General features: G+C 50.1%; 1 protein-coding gene across 1 annotated transcript in view; it reads left to right on the forward strand.

Moving 5' to 3' along the window:
• ATP8A2 (ATPase phospholipid transporting 8A2) overlaps positions 1-17,120 on the forward strand; it is a 556,427-nt gene extending 539,307 nt beyond the window's left edge. The window contains exons 36-37 of the mRNA XM_045588453.1: positions 4,614-4,705; positions 13,555-17,120. Coding sequence (XP_045444409.1) covers positions 4,614-4,705; positions 13,555-13,652 — 190 coding nt within the window. The 3' untranslated portion in view covers positions 13,653-17,120. The remainder of the gene's footprint in view (positions 1-4,613; positions 4,706-13,554) is intronic.
• Positions 17,121-17,822: the final 702 nt, after the last annotated feature.

The raw sequence follows: 17,822 nt of genomic DNA on the forward strand, positions 1-17,822 counted from the left end.
GGGCATATGAAACAAATGTGAAACCATAAAAATCGACCCCCAGTGTGGGACCTGCAGGAGGCAACCCATCAATGATTCTCTCATCATTGATGTTTCTATCTCTCTCTCCCTTTCCCTGCCTCTCTCTGAAATCAATAAAAATATATATTTTAAAAATAATACAAGAATAAACTCTGTTTCAGATATTCACAACTGTACACCTACTTTTTGTAAGAGTACTGAATGAAGTGATCCTACAAAGGCCTAGGCAGGTCTGGAATACACATGAGCCCAAATGGTCCTCATTTCCTAATGTTTAGATTATAATTAGTAAAATAAGTTACGGATTGAGGCTGTGAAATCTCATTTTCTAGGGATCCTTAAAAATAGGTTAGAATTTCCACACTCTGATCAGTTGGTAGATGTTTGGCCTTGCCTCAAGGAAAAGGAATTTTGGACAAGCTTTTTTCTTGAGGAACCTATTAAATTTATGTTTTGAAGGCCGTTCAGCATTAATTTAAAAATACTGGTAGGTTTCTAGAAATACCTATTTGTTTTTGGATTTGTTGAGGTGTCAGCTGCAATTCCTACCAGCTATAACCACTGACAAGATTTAAAAACAAATGTGCAGTTATTTGTTATATTCTCCATGCTCCTGAGCTTTGGCAGTTACGCGTGCGTAGTTTTTGCAGGAATAGCCTCCTGACAGGACTGTGGACAAAAGAGTTTATTATTTCCCAACACTGGCTTCTCAGCTCTCCTCTCCTTCTTAACACTGCTCAGTTTCTGAGACAGAAGCACACCACCTCCTCATGTCAAGCTTTTAAACAGAGCCTGGTGGACAGACTCGTGTGAGACTGAGTTTCATCACTATTGTTTGGGAGGCACTAAGAGTGCATGTACCTCTGGTGAATTTTTGTTTACATGCACATTTCCTATCTGCACGTTCCAGTCAGCATACCTGCTAAGCTAGGATAGAAAAAAAACAAAGACAGCACCTTCTTACGCCACCACTGGAGAAATAAACCAACAGTGCAGCTGATGGGAGGGGATATACCTTGATTCAGAGCCCTTTCCCCTCCTTTTTGCTTTTTTAATTGATTTTTTTTAATAGAGTGATACAATTCACATAACATGAAATTTACCATTTTAAAGTGTGCAATTCAGTGGCATTTGGTATAGTCACAGTGTTGTGGAATCATCGCTAATGTCTAATCCTAGAACATAGTTCAACTCCCCAAACGAAAACTGTGTTTGCCTTAAGCAGTCACTCCCATTCCCCTCCCCACACTCCCAACCTACAGTCCCAGCAACTACTTGTCTTCTTTTTGTCTCTACACAGGAAATCTCTGTTCTGGAGATTTCCTATAAATGGAATCATGCAATATATGGCCTTTTCGGTTTGTATCCCTCCACTTACCATAATGTTTTCAAGGTTTATGCCTGTGTAGCACATATCAGTACTTCGTTCCTTTTCATGGCTGCATGATACTACACTGTGTGGATATACAATGTTTTTGTTTATCAGTTAATATCTAACTCATTTCCATTTTTGAACTGTTGTAAATAACTGTTGCTTCAGATACTGGTGTTCAAGTATCTATTTGATTCTGATCACAATTCTTTTGGGTGTATATCTAGGAGTGGACTTCCTGGCTAATACAGTAACTCCATGCTGAGCTGATTGGAGAACAATGCCCACACCATTTTACAGTACCACCAGTAATGTGCTAGGGTTCCCCTTACTCCACATTCCCTCCAATATTTGTTATTTCTGCTTTTTGTTTGTTTTTTTATTATAGCCCTCTTAATAGATGTTAAGTGCTATCTATTTGATTTAAATTTTCCAATTGACTAATGAGCGGAATATAAAACAAATCTACACCTAGTCATACTAAGTGTTGTTATGAAGGTGTACAGCACCAAAAACAAAGAGGATTATAAAAGTGCCCGGAAGAGCCCAGCCGCTGTGGCTCAGTTGGTGAGTGTCGACCCATGAAGCAGGAGGCCCTAGTTCAATTCCCTGTCAGGGCACATGCCTGGGGTTGCGGTCGCTACCCCTAGTGTGGGGCATGCAGGAGGCAGCTGATCAATGATTTTCTCTCATCACTGATGTTGGAATCTCTCCCTCTCCCTTCCTCTTTGAAATCAATTTTTTAAAAAGTTTTAAGTGTCCAGAAGGAAAAGAGATTAACTTGTCCTCTACGTGAGTAGATAATGTAAAGATGATAAGAAAGGAGAAAATGCCAAAACCAGTTTGGCTCAGTGGGTAGAGCGTCGGCCTGTGGACTGAAGGGTCCCAGGTTCGATTCTGGTCAAGGGCATGTACCTTGGTTGTGGGCACATCCCAAGTAGGGGGTGTGCAAGAAGCAGCTGATCGATGCTACTTTTTCATCGATGTTTCTAACTCTCTATCCCTCCCCCTTCCTCTCTGTAAAAAATCAATAAAATATATAATAAAAAAAATAAATAAATAAAAAAGAAAGGAGAAAAGAAGGAACAAAGCAAAAATAGGATAAACTAGAAGTATAAAATAAATAATTTCATTTAGACATATTTTAAAACAAAATTATATATTAACGTGAATGCATAATATAGAACAAAGTATGAAATATGAACAAAATATTATTTCTAACTTTATTATAGAAGAAGGAAGAAGAATGGAATCAGAGAAGAGTATAAGGGGGCTTTATATTTGAGATTTTATTATTTGGTTAAAATCTGAAGTAGTTCTCACAACCAGGTCCACTCCTGACGTTTACAGGTTTTGGTGCATGAGTGCGATGGAAAGCACAAGCCGTGTCTAAGTTTGTGAAAGTTATGAGTCAACGTAACAGCTATGTATCTTGGTGAAAAATGTTTGTACCTCAGTGAATACCTTCATGAAGGTGGCAGCGTGTGGTGATTCCCAGATTCTTTGCAGGTCTGAGCCGGAGAGTGGTAGCACAGGGAAGGATTAGCTGACTTGGGTATTTCACCTTCCCTTGCCAACCGTGGCTCAGTCCTGCCCTGGGAAGGGACCTGTGCATACATGTTTAGCTAGCGCAGGCTCTCCTTTAATTGGTGATGAGTCAAACATTGTCCTTTCAACCAAGAGGACCAGAAAATGCTCTCTTTTGGAAACCCAAGTGCAAAATGAACTTCAGCTCATAGAACTACTGAGAATACCCAGGGCCCTGGTCCTCTTTCAAAGGCCCGTGGGGGTGGAGGGAGGTGGTGACATGGACTCTGGTCAGGAGAAGGGCCTCCTCGGGCTTGAGGCTCATGGGCCAGGCCAGGGGAGGTGCTTTGGATCACAAGCAGCTGAAGCTCCTTAACCCTCCAGTCCCCACAGACAGCAGATTGGGGTGTATTGGCTGCCATAGTAAAGTACCACAGACTGGGGGCTTAAACAAAAGAAAGTTATTGTCTCACAGTTATGGGGCTGCAAGTCCAAGATCAGGGTGTGGCCAGGCTCGGTTTCTCCTGAGGCCTCTCCCCTCAGCTTGTAGAAGTCCGTCTTCTCCCTTTGTCTCCACGCGGTCTTTCCTCTGCGTGTGTCCTAGACTCCTCTCCTCATGAGGACTCCAGTGGTCCTGGATTAAAGCCCCACCCTAATGACCTCATTTAACACAATCACCTCTTAAAGACCCCCTCTTCCAACGCAGTCACATTCTGAGGTGCTGGGGGTTAGGAATTGGGCCCATGAATGTGTGGGAGGGAGAGGGGATGGACACAATTTACCCCATAATAGAGGGCACTGGCGAACGCTATGTACTACCCGTGTTTCCCCGAAAATAAGACATCCACCGAAAATAAGACCTAGCGCATGGAAAGATAAGACATCCCCTGAAAATAAGACCTAGCGCAACTTTGGGAGAAAAAAATAAGACAAGACACTGTCTTAATTTCGGGGAAACAGGGTAGAAATCTCTTTGGGAGCAGGCAGAGTGATGGAAAGGAATCAGAGCGCTCTGGCCGCCTGGGCCGTTCTCAGGCACCCACTCGGTTGACAGGAATGGAGACGCCGTCCTCCGGGACAGCTCATGTCTGTTCACAGCTGTGGTGGCCTGGGCGGGAATAATTTCTGGAAAGGCAGGAAGAGCTCCCCATCCTTATGTTTTCAAAGAAAGCTCACCTTGATTTTTATTGTGTTTCATAATAAGCATCAGGTAGTGTGGAAAGAAGCCTGTCTCCTGCGGGGTCCGGGGCACCTGGGAGCGGCTCTGGCCCTAGTGCCGTTTGCTGGCTCGAGGAAAGGAGGCTGCAGGTGGGACTGAGGCTTTTAAGACATTCACCATAGAAACAGATCGCTCCTTCCAAAGTGTTCCGGGAAGCCGGGGTTTGCCCGGTATGAAAGGGCACTTGTAGTGCACTTCAATTAGGAGGGAGGCGGAGGGCTGGGGCGCTGTGCACAGGGCGGCGAACACAGAGCGCCTTTTAGAAGAGGGGGCCGTGCGCCCCAAGTGTCGAGATAGCATCTACCGTCAACAGTGCGCGGTGTGCAAACCTGGACGTTTGACTTGACGGCGGGAAGGAAGCTTCCAAACCCCCTACCCCCCGTTTGTTTTATTTTACAACCGGAAGTCATCCAACCAGAACCTTTGAGATGTATCCAGGTGAATTGGAGACTGACATGTTTGATTTACCTGCAGGATGAATGAGCGAGACCACTTGTTAAAGAGGCTCAGCAAGAAGACCCCCCCGACTCTCTTCCGAGCAGGTTCCATCCAGCAGAGTGTCCCACGTAAGTAGTCACCACGGCCCACGCAGGCCAGCGAGACCTGGCCCACGCGGGAAGGTGGGAAGCTTAATGAAGGCCTGGGCATCGTTAAGAGGGAAGGAGACAGCTGCCAAGCTGGAGCACCGCGTTTAGAAGTGAAATGCGTGTGTTTGGCCTGAGGCAAGTACAGCTTGCATATAGGTAGTTCCCTGGGACCCAATCAAATGCCTGAATGACAAAATTCTTAAACTTAAAATCTGATGTGGTTAAGATCCTCTGTCAGCCTCCCAGTAGCATTTTTTCTAAGGTTGAAGTGATGTTACTTTTAAATTGGTTTCCCCAAAGATAGCAATATGCAGGGTTTTATTTAATACTAGAGGCACAGTGTATGAAATTTGTGCACTGGGATGGGGTCCCTCAGCTTGGCCTGCCCCCTCTCACAGACCCCGACCCCTCGCTCCTTACCGCCCGCCTGCCATGGAGGTGGGAGAGGCTCCTGCCACCACTGCTGCCTGCCTCAGCCATGATCTCAGCTTCTGGCTGAGCAGCACTCCCCCTGTGGCAGCGCACTGACCACTAGAGAGCAGCTCCTGCATTGAGCGTCTGCCCCCTGGTGGTCAGTGTGCATCATAGCAACTGGTCATTCCGTGGTCATTCCACCATTTGGTCAATTTGCATGTTAGGGTCTTATTATATAGGATTAGTATATTAATTAAAATAATGCCAATCACTGGGGAAAAGTCTCTGTGCTCTATCCAGGAAGGCCACCCCATGTCTAGCACTGGTGTCTCCGCTCTGACCACTGGTTTCTGCCGCAGGCACCTGCTCTGAACAGGGTCTCTGAGGTGGCACTGGAGCCCAAAGGAGCTGAAGGGAGGCCATGAAAGCAGATGGGGTCCCTGCCACAGTTCATGGGGAAGCTGTAGGCTTATTTTGGCAATCCAGCCATTGGGCTCCCCGCTGAGGGGTGACATTAGATTGCAGGTTTCCTGTGCTAAGGCCTGTAGGCCTGTGGGACCCTGCATCTCTGAACCTGCCAATCTCTCTGCCCGCACTCCCTCTTACACTTCACATGTCATCTCTTCACACAGGCCTCGCTTCCTGCTTCCCGTTCCTCCCGAGGAGGTGAGAAGGAAGCGATGGTAGACCAAGAGCAGCTTAGGGAAAATAATCACTGCATCCACAGGGCAGGTGCTCAAGGACCTATGTCAGGGGTGTCTGGCAATACAGAGAGGGAAGGGAAAGGTGGAATGGCATCCCTCTTAGTAATCCACTTCCTCTCTTCATTTCCCACTGGAATGTCAACATGAGAGACAGGGGCAGGGGCCAGCTCCACATGGGGCCTCACCTGCCTGGTGTGTCCTTTAGTGCTCCACTGCCCCGGAGAGAGGTGGTGTCAGCCCCAAGAGCACCTGGCAGAGGATGGGGTCAGCACAGTAACTGGCCCAGTGTGGCCCAGATCAGAATCACAGTTGTGGTGTCTCTGATCCGAGAGAGTGGGTCAGGTCAGGAGGCTTGGAAGGGAAATCCGAAGAGTGAGGTGTGTGAGGTCCACCTCCGGAGCTGAGCTGCCTTCAGTCCGGTTCCGGCGGGGTGACGATTTTGTCATTGAAGGCAAGTTGACCTCTCTGTTTCTACATCTGTAAAATGGAGATTATATGAGAACCTACTTGGGGCTGTTGGGAGGATTAAATGATATCGTAAGGTGCCTAGAATTGTGCCTGACAATATAGAGTCCAATAAACGTTAGGCATCACTATTTTTTTCTGCCATAGTTGAGTAACTGGGGGCAACTTACATATTTCTCGAAACTTCTGTTATCCTTTGGGGGAAAACAGAGTTACAATAATATGAGCTTACTTAGTCTTTGTGAGGGTTCCCAATGATGGATGTAAAGCGCCCTCTCTATACCACGGAGAAACTCATGCTGGTTTCCAAACTACATATGCTTCAAAGTAATCAAGAAGGAATTGAGGGAGTAGACCCTGAACAGTAGGAGGTTAGGGGTGCCGACCCCAGGTGAAAATTTGCATGTAACTTTTGACTCCCTCAACACATAAATACTAATACCCCTGTTGATCATAAGTCTTACTGGTAACACAATCAGCTGATTAACACATATTGTTTATGTTATATTGTATTAGATACTGTATTCTTACAACAAAGTAAGCTAGAGAAAAGAAAATGTTATTAACAAAGTCATAAAGAAGAGAAAATATGTTTAGAGGGTTTATTGAAAAAAAGTTACATATCAGTGGACCCACACAATTCAGGCCTATGTTGTTCAAGAGTTGTACGATTCATGAGTTAACAGTGTAAACTGTGTAGATCAAAGACCAAGTGAGAACTTCTGAGGAAGAGTCATAAAATGTCTTAAAACAACGACTAAACATTTTGCTGAATTTTTAATATTTTAAAGGACAAAAGAATTCTAATGAGCAAGTACAAAAATGAAAAATCTTCTAAAATCACAACACATTTAAGAAGCATAATGCATAGTAATACCTGATTGATAATAGAATGTTTCTGTCATGGACAACTATACGAGGCTATCAAGCAGTTGGAACTGCTCCTGGGATGTGAGAAGTTCTGCGTAGCTTGTCTAGGCCCCTGCATGTCCTCCTGGGTCTAACCATCAGCTGTCTTGGGCCTCAGTCTTCCCAGGAAACTGGGGGAAAGTCTAATCTTAGAAGTACTTTTGGTTCCTTATGAGCCACCAACCAACACACCAATCAGTGTTTCCCATATGGTCTAATCCCCTTATCGTCCCAGGGTATCCCCCAATTCTACTGCTATTAGGAATATTTTTCCAGGCAGAAAACTGCTACTTTTGTTAAGATATTATCAGTGCCCGGTTTGGCTCAGTGGGCAGAGCGTTGGCCCACAGACTGAAGGGTCCCAGGCTCAGTTCCAGGCAAGGGCATGTACCTGGGTTGCAGGCTCAGTCCCCAGTAGGGGTTGTGTGGGAGGCAGCTGATCGATGTTTCTCTCATTGATGTTTCTAACTCTCTATCCTTTTCCCTTCCTCTCTGTAAAAGTCAATAAAATATATATTTTTTACATAAAGATATCATCAGAGCTCAGATTCACAAGAATGCTACTTAAGGGAAGTTTTATTCCAAAATAATGAAAAAAGACCGACATAATTTACAAACTTCACCAAATGTCCTATTAGACAAAATAATGAAGAGATTCACCTGCCTTTGCATCTCCTTTCACCCACCTCCTTCTGTCCTCCTTCTGTGGAGGCAGACGTTCTAGGCCAGCCAGGGAGAGCTCAGAGCTGGACCACTGAGCGCTTTCTCCAATCACTGGAAAAAAGTCTCTGTGCTTTACCCAGGAAGATCACCCCATGTCTAGCCACCCTCATCAGCACTGTCAGGACTTCCTGAAAGATGAACGGAAGTGGGAATTGCTAAGCGCTGGGGGCTCCCCCGGAGCTGCCCGTTTGGATGCCAAGGCCAGGTTAATGGTCATCAGACAGGAGCTGGTGAACTGATGTGTCTTTGCCAGGCTGAGGGGTGCAGCCCCACTTTGGGCTCACAAATGCCATTGTCCCACTGACACTTCTTCCAGTGTGACTCTAACTATAACCAGACCTGGTTTCTGAGAGGGAAATAGTTTATCTCCACCCCCTGGGTAGTCCTATTGGGCCATCCTCCTTTTAGTCTTGAATTGCAAAATCCACCTTAAGTCTCAGTTGAGATTAAGAAAGTCTGGTTCAGAAAGTCTTAGTGCACAACATTTTGGAAACATGATGACAGGTGCAAACATGATGACAGTGAGTAGGAACTGTCAGAGACCACCTGGTAGTGAGGTAGTGACCTCGGGTGCTCTGCTCGCCCCGAGAGAAGATTTGCTATTGGACCAGGAGCCCCTCTCTGCCGTCTCTTCTGCTGGAAGCTGAGTGAGGAGTGATCCACTGCGAAGCCCTCATGCCAGTGAGGCAGATAGAAGCCAGGGCCCATCGAGCTACAAGCAGAAAAACCACTGCAGTTGGCTTCCCAGTAGGCACAGGCGGGGTCTGAATGAAAAACAGAGCAAATGAAAGGCCAGATTTTCGCTCCTTCTGGTTAATAGGGAGTGGACAGTTCCAAAGGCTCAGATGCCTTTCCCAAAAGAACGCTCCCAAACAATGTTTCTGTCTCAACAAGTTCCTTTTATTCCTTTCCCTCCGCCCCTCTCCCCGCAGAACACACATCCAAAAAGAGAGGTGGCAGTTGTTCTGTTCGGACTGGTTGCTGAGACAGGTGCCCTTTTCTGGCACGGAGGCAGCGGGCTCTGCCGCCCCGGGACACCCAGCCAGGGCAAGAGTGTGAGAACCTGGGCCTCACCCGGTCCAGGCCGTTTGTTTTACAGGAACGCAAACCAAGGAGACCCAGAAAGCTTAAAGAGGCCACAGTCCTGGGACCAAGCTACTGCCAGGCAGGGATTAGAACCAGCCCCTTACCCCCAGTGCCTCAGCCCCAGGTCCGGATCCATGGTGAGAGCAGAGCAGATTGGGAAAGCCATCTGCAGGGCAGAGAACGCAGTAGCACAACCTGTCCCAGGCAGGTTCGGGAAGAGCACTCCCGAGGCCTTTCATTGCTCGGGACCAGAGTCATCTCTGTCGGGTGAGAAGCATCCACCTGGGGGCACAGAGCCCTGGCAGGACTATCGTTCTGGCAGCACCTTGGGTCCAAAGAGATTCACCTCCAGTGAACTGACCGTCACACCAAAGGCTCCTGACCCCTCCCTCTCCACCCACTCCCAGAAACATCAGGTGTTTACTGGGAACATTGCCTTTCAAAGGCTGCAGAAGGAAGTGTCCCCGTGGACCCCAGGACACAGTCTTGTTACAGGAGGAGACAGTGGTATTTGTCAGATTTTTCTTTGAAACATCCCTAGGAAAGGTGTCTCTTCTGGGACTGCGATGAAGATGCTGCACAAAGAGCACTTGTCCTGGGACAGGCTGGCAGCCCAGCATCAGGAGGAAGAGGGAGGGAGGGAAGGAAGGAGAGGAGAGGGGAAAGGGGAGAGGGAGTGAGGAGGGAGAGAGGGGTCAGGAGAAGAGCCGGAACACGCCAGCAGCCCCTCTCCAGGCTTACTTCTGAGTTTCTGCTCCAGGCATGTGACAAGCCTGCTCAGTACCCAGCCAGGTGCTGCTCACACTGGCCTAGGCGGTTGGCTGCTTCCTCTGGCAACCACACCGAGTAGGGTTTTGGGGTTTGTGGGTTCGGTTTTGTTAGAGATGGAGGTAAGCGGGTAGACAGGAGTCCCTGTGGAAGACTGCTCTCTGTTCTGGGTCAGGCTTACTTGCTTGTTCTGCTTTCACACCCACCCGCTCCCGGCTGCCCCGCCATGTCCTCAGACGGCCCCAAGCCCGCCTCTGGAGAGCAGCCGTGGCCTCCAGGGTGGCCCGCCTGCCCTCGGCTTTCCCGGGTGGTGCTGACAGGCAGGCTGTCCAGAACTGGGAAGCCAGCCCAGGGACAGAGCTCTGAGTCTGTGGTCGTACACAGAGTAGGAAGTCACCTGAGAATCTTCTGAAGTCTCTTCTTCTCCATCCCCTCAAAGGCTCTCTTACACATTGTTATTGTATGTCTGTATACTCCAGCACTCCCCTTTTTAAGCCAGCTGTCTGAGCTGAATAACTAATTATAATCCGGGAGACTTTCTGATTTATTTTTCTCCTGTATAGACGATGATGATTAACAGCTCTATTGATCAGTCATAAATAGGTGTGGGTGGGAGTCACCTTCGTTAGGCTTTTTACTGTGTTGTCTTGGTCAGAATGTCTCGCCCAACTGTGGGACTTTTCTGCACCGCTGAGCCAGAAGGGTTAGCCAACAGAGAGGGAGTCTTATAAATGTCCCATCTGTGGGCAGAACCAATTAAGAAGGAAAGCCCACTATTGCTAAACCTTTTAAAGAACTGGTGATGCAGGAAAGGGTGGGCCCTGCATAAACACTGCCTGGGTTTGGCTCCAAACTGACACTCACTAGGTCTGTGATCTTGGGCAGATGGTGAAATCATTCCATGCCTCAGTTTTCCCATCTGTGAAATGGGAAGAATACTAGCATCTATCTCATAGGGGTAGGAATAGATAGTCATTTGTGCACAGTACATAGGACAGTGCCTGGTACACACAGTGTTTAATAATTGTTGGTTGCTATTATTACTATTACTAGAGGCCCAGTACATGATAATTCGTGTACTCGGGGTGGGGGGTCCCTCAGCCCGGCCTGTGCCCCCTCACAGACCAGGAGCCCCTCAAGGGACGTTTGTCTGACAGCTTAGGCCCGCTCCCTGTGGTCTAAGCTGCAGTCTGCCCCCTTCTGCAGGAGGCAACCAGAAGGGTGATCAGAGGATAGCTCTGACCAGCAAGTGGCCCGCCCCTCCCTTCCACGCCCCACCCCATTGCCCCTCCACCACTGCCGGTTGCCACCCCCTGATTACTGTCCCCTCCCTCTGCCCACTGCCTCCCGCCTTGGCTGGCCTGGCGCTGCCCACTCACTGGCCCCAGCCCCCACTGACTGGTAATTCCACCAGTCGGTCAATTTGTTTATTAGGCTTTTATTATATGGGATTATTATTATTTCTATTATTACTGGAGCTGATTGTAAGAACCAGTTTTGCTGTGGCCACAGGGCCAATCACTAAATTCCTCTTGCCTTTATCTTGTGATCTTTTTCTTTGCATAAAAATAAGAAGTGTTACCCACTGTAAGTTCTTATTCCCAGCCCAAATCAGCCCAATTTAGAAACAGGACCGCTCTGAGCATGCCCTTTGCCAGCTTTCACTGTGAGCTGGTGCGTGTTTGCCCGGCACGTTACAGCCTCATAAATTCCCTGCTGGCCTGCAGCGTCAGGCGCACATTTCCGGAGCAGGACAACGTGCTTGGTGGTGGGAAAGTGCAGACCAGTGACCCAGTTTATGCTTCCCAGGCTGAGCTCAGCTCAGCTCCTAAACGGGAGGCCGCCCCTCAGAGCCGTTCCCATCCCAGCATCAGCAGCCAGAACCCCTTCGATGAGCCCACCAGGCTGCATCCTGCCACCACACCCCCACACTGCCCACACCCCCACACCGCCCGCACCCCCACACCGCCCGCACCCCCTAACCCCCACACTGCCCACACCCCCGCACTGCCCACTCCCCCGCACTGCCCACACCCCGCACTGCCCACTCCCCCACACTGCCCACACCCCTACACTGCCACACCCCACACTGCCCACACCCCTACACTGCCACACCCCACACTGCCCCCACCCCCACACTGCCCCCACCCCTACACTGCCACACCCCACACTGCCCACACCCCGCACTGCCCACTCCCCCACACTGCCCCCACCCCCACACTGCCCACACCCCCGCACTGCCCACACCCCGCACTGCCCACTCCCCCACACTGCCCCCACCCCCACACTGCCCACACCCCGCACTGCCCACACCCCCGCACTGCCCACACCCCGCACTGCCCACTCCCCCTCACTGCCCCCACCCCCGCACTGCCCACACCCCGCACTGCCCACTCCCCTGCACTGCCCACTCCCCCGCACTGCCACACCCCCGCACTGCCCACTCCCCCGCACCGCCCACACCCCCGCACTGCCCACACCCCCGCACTGCCCACTCCCCCGCACTGCCCACACCCCCGCACTGCCCACTCCCCCGCACCGCCCACACCCCCGCACCGCCCACACCCCGCACTGCCCACACCCCTGCACCGCCCCACCCCCGCACTGCCACACCCCCGCACCGCCACACCCCGCACTGCCCACTCCCCGCACTGCCCACACCCCCGCACCGCCCACTCCCCGCACCGCCCACTCCCCCGCACTGCCACCACCCCCGCACTGCCCACACCCCGCACTGCCCACACCCCCGCACTGCCCACACCCCGCACTGCCCCCTCCCCCGCACTGCCCACACCCCCGCACTGCCCACACCCCCGCACTGCCCACTCCCCCGCACTGCCCACACCCCGCACTGCCCACTCCCCCGCACTGCCCACTCCCCCGCACTGCCACACCCCCCGCACCGGCCCACTCCCCGCACTGCCACACCCCCCGCACTGCCCACCCCCCCGCACTGCCCACTCCCCCGCACTGCCCACACCCCCGCACTGCCCACACCCCCGCACTGCCCACACCCCCGCACCGCCCACTCCCCCGCACTGCCCACTCCCCCGCACCGGCCCACACCCCGCACTGCCCACTCCCCGCACTGCCCACACCCCCGCACCGCCACACCCCGCACTGCCCACTCCCCGCACTGCCCACACCCCCGCACTGCCACACCCCGCACTGCCCACACCCCCGCACTGCCCACTCCCCCGCACTGCCCACACCCCGCACTGCCCACCCCCCCGCCCTGCCCACACCCCCGCACTGCCCACTCCCCCGCACTGCCACACCCCGCACTGCCCACTCCCCCGCACTGCCCACTCCCCCGCACTGCCCACACCCCCGCACTGCCCACACCCCCGCACCGCCCACACCCCCGCACCGCCCACTCCCCGCACTGCCCACTCCCCGCACCGGCCCACCCCGCACTGCCCACTCCCCGCACTGCCCACACCCCCGCACCGCCACACCCCGCACTGCCCACTCCCCGCACTGCCCACACCCCCGCACTGCCCACACCCCCGCACTGCCCACACCCCCGCACTGCCCACTCCCCCGCACTGCCCCCACCCCCGCACTGCCCCCACCCCCGCACTGCCCACACCCCCCTTCTGGGCCACAGGCTCCCTGTCTCAGGCTCCCACGCACCCAAGGCTGAGGGGGCCCATGTGTGGAAGCTCAGCTGTCGTTTCCTCAAAAGCAGCTTCTCCCAAACCGCGTGTGCTCCCCCAGGCCTGCCCTTACCCACTTCCTCCTGTGCGCTTCTTCCAGATGGGTACGCCTTCTCCCAGGAAGAGCATGGAGCTGTTACTCAGGAAGAAATCGTTCGTGCTTATGACACCACCAAAAAGAAATCCAGGCGGAAATGAGGCTGGAACGTAAGGAAGAACTCAGAGTCGCGTTTTCCTGATTGAAGAGATGCAGTTTGTTGTACCCAGTGTTAGCACATCTTTGTCAGAAGAGACTGGTGTCAGCAGCCAAAATACGAGAAAACACATTTCTGTGGCCTTAGCCAGCCGGTTGGTTAGTTACGTGTTCCCGCGCAAACCCGGATAGACACCGCGGGAAGCCATTCTTCCCTCCACCTTGTCTGCAGTGCTTGGCCTAACTTTTGTTTACGTCGTTACGAAGCTTTCAGCTGTGCTCTGTGAGGTGTGAAATTAAGAACGTTATGTTTCACCGATATTTAAACTTCAGTACTAGTTGTTCCGGGAGCGAAGATGAAAGGGTTTTATGTTGCGTGAGAAGCCCCTCCCGGGCCGGGAGCCGGACACACTGGCTTCCGGTCCTTTTACCTCACAGATCGAGTCCACGAGCGACAGCATGGAGACTTCACCTTCGGCAGGTTACTGTCTTGCTTTGATTCCTATTATGTTTGTATGAAGTTGGCATAAATGTCTTGATTACAATGAAATCACAAATATTATGGTTTCCTATATACATATAAATATATCTGGGTGGGAAACCTGAGACTGTTGGTGTGGACCTCCTAGCCACATTCCCAGTGGGCAAACCTTCTGTGTTCCAACACCACCTTCTGGGCCCTCCCCACGGGGTCGGCCCAGGCCTCCCAGTGCCACCGGGTCTCTCATCCTCACACCTTCTGCATGGCTGGCCACTGTGCTCCGTGCATGGTCACTGGTGGGCATCAGCCCGAGCCCGCATCCGGCCGTTCTCTACCGCAGATACAGATACAGACGCAAGAAGTCCCTTCTTCCTCCGCCCTCTTCCTCCTATAACTAAAGGGAAAACGCAACCCTTCTGCAGACGTTCTAACGTTTACCTGCCTCTCTGTGGTGACAGGGAAGCCTGCAGGTCAGGACGGTGGAGGGGACCCTGCTAGCCAGGCTCCCAATATGCACGTCCCAGCCTTCAGGCCACGGGACTCTCAGCATCCTCTTAACTTAGGTCTCACGCTTGTCTGCTTAGGAGTTGACAGCATCTTTTGGATTTTCATTGTTAGAAAATGAATGAATTTAGAGCATGTCTCCCCAGGGAAGGAACACACCTGTCACTCTGTCGCTCTGGGACCAGAGAGGATATGCAAGCCCAGCTGAGAGAGAGGGCCCCTGAGTGTGGGAGGGAGGATGACCATGGAAGGAGAAAGCAACAAGCAAGACACAGACACAGGGAGGAGGGCCTAGAGGACACTTCCCACCACGTCAGAGCAGGAACTCTGAAATCAAGTCCTGAAGCCCAGACAAATGTCCTGATCAGCCTAATATGTTCAGAAGGTTAAACAAGATGTTGACAGGCAGTTTTAATTGAAAAAAGTTCCAAACATTTCAACAGGCTTTTTTATATCGAGAAGGCTTGCTTCCTTATTCAGTCAGTGTTACCTACGGCATGGCTCACAGTAGGCAGTGGCCTGAGTCTAAGATAAGGAAGGAAGTCATTGACTTTCCAAACTGCAGAGTCCCTTGTTCTAAATTTGGACAGAACCTGGATGCCTTCGGGCGGTCACGTGAGCACCTGGAGCCCTTAATAAAGAACCAGCCTGGAGGCACGTTCTCTCCTCTCTGCTTTGGTTGCCAAACCAGATTTTTGGATAGCGTAACATAAATACTTGTGGGCAGCTGTTCCTGGCTGCGATGACACGGTTCCTCTGGGAATGGCTGTGCTAAATTAGGAAATAAAACAATAGTGCACTTTGCTTCCGAACCCTTTATTTTTAGAACATCTACATCTTACTGGGCATTGAAATAATTATGATTTTCATCAACTAAGAAAACTAATCCCTCACTTAAGAGGTGACCAGGGTCCAGAGCTTGAGGGGAAGCAAGGCAGTGCAATTAACAGGTGAGGCTCAGAAAATTGCCACTTCTTCCTCCAAAGGTGATGAAACTAAATATTATAGCACCCAGCAAAGTGCATCATTGAAGGACTACCGCTACAGGGAGCAGGGGAGTCTAATAATTAACACAAATCAAGGTGTATGTCTTTGTTGCACACCCATAAAGTTGATGGTCTGAATACAGAGGAAAAATGAAAATGAGAATTGAATGTGCATCAGTCATCCTGGCTATTTGGTTTCATTTAGAACTAAGTCTGTTTGGAAAGAGGCAACTCAAACTCAGTTCTTTGTCAAACACTTACTCTTTCTTGATCTGAAAACCTTCTGAATCAGATTTGTGAATTAGAATGTGTGTGTGTGGTGTTTGGGGTTTTTTGTTTTTTACTTTATCTTCCACATTAAATACAGTTCAAATTTCTGAGATTTAAGTATATTTTCTATTTTATTTTTTTGAGAAATAGACTAAAGAGTCTTTGCAATAATGAAATACGCACGCAGAGATGTGATGTGATGCCTTTCTATTTATTCTCTTACGCAATTAAGCTATCTTGTAGCCAGATGACTAAACTGGGTTTCTAGGAGGAGCAGCTGTCACTATGTGTGATGTAGAATATTTAGACAGGGCGGCTCTGGGGCTGTGTCATTTGTCCTATCTTTAAATTGAGGTCAAAGTGTCACACACACAGCCCCTCCCCAGGGAGCAGGGTGGACTGGACTGAGTTGCATACACTGGCTGTCAGCTCAGTGGAAATGCCACATGGGACTTGTCACTCTGCCACACGATAAGTGACACGCAGGCTGGCAGGTCACCCTCGGTCAGCACATGGGGCCTGTCTCTGGATTGGGCTGAAGGGCAGAACCCAGGCAGGCTCAGCCTTAGTGTAGAGTTGCACAGACTGACTGCCGACTCTCCTTTGAGCTGTTGGCCCATTCTGCTGACTCTGCAGAGGGAGACCAATGGTTCGGAGTACTAGGTTCTGAATTCAGCTCTACTCAGGCATGGGCAGGCAAGGGTGACTGTGGAAACTAAACAATGAAAAGAGAGGAGGAGCGAGCAGAGTAAACCAGCCATGTCTACGTGGTTGTTGGGATTAGCACTTCATTGCTGATCAGAACGGGCTTTGTAATAATTGGGAGATATAGCTGATGAGCCTATCCTGTCTCTAGGCAGAATATTCCAGGCCTCTTGACCAGCGGTACCTTCTCTCATCTCCCACACAGGTGCATATGTGCGTGGCCCTTTCCTGGATCAGTCCAGCACACAGGACCTGTGTTTGGATAAAGGGGGTGCTGTTTCTTTAACACTCGTGGAGTAATATCCTAAAACGGGAGCTTGAGTTTCAGCAAAACAAGACTGAGAACTCTGTTGACATTTCCTTTACCTTGACAAGGCTTCAGGACTTGCTGTAGGGAGCTGGCAGTGAAAATCAGTAATAACTTGTCAGGAAGCAGTGAATAATGAAAAAAAAAAAAAGTGAGTGTAGGTAACTAACATCTGAAAATGCATATCGTTGAATATATTACCAACTTTAAGGTTGCATTTTTTTAAATAAAGCGTTAGTCTATAATCTCCATTTGTTATAACAGTGACCTTTATCTTATTTATTTATTTATTTATTTTTATTTATTTTTATTTTTGAAGCATCGGAAGAGAACTTCCTATCAGCTTCTTGTCCTGGGTGTTTATGTCTTAGACCATAAGTTGAATAGAATGTTTGCAATAGAATGTTGTCTTTGGTTTTGAACATGTGAAAAAACGGCACACATTTCAGCCAGGGTTTGAATTACTGCCCAGGGTCATTGTCCCAACGTAATTCAAGAAGTGATTTAGCCTCAGCATTTGAAATGTAGCTCTCATCTCCTGGGAACCATAAAAAAAAAAAATGTGAATAGGGAAACTGACTATGGTTAAGCAGAACCTGAAGTAATAATTTGCTAAGAAATGTGTTTATCGGGTCAAGTCAAAAGGTGGCATCCCCCATCCTATTCACTAAATACTGTCTTTATGCAAATGATTTCATTGGCAAATACAATAGTGATGGAGATAGTGAAAATAAAGCTGTCCCTCTACCCCCCTCCCCAAACAAGGAGGAGGCAACCCACCGCCACACACACACACACACACACACACACACACACAAAAACACACACACACACACACACACACACACACACACAAGGAGGGAGCAACATCACTTGGCTTTGTTGCTGAAGGCTGTGTTTGTCCCAGGGTAGCCTTGGGGGA

This window comes from Pipistrellus kuhlii, unplaced genomic scaffold (assembly GCF_014108245.1).
Source record: "Pipistrellus kuhlii isolate mPipKuh1 unplaced genomic scaffold, mPipKuh1.p scaffold_m20_p_3, whole genome shotgun sequence".
NCBI classification, from domain to species: Eukaryota; Metazoa; Chordata; class Mammalia; order Chiroptera; family Vespertilionidae; genus Pipistrellus; species Pipistrellus kuhlii.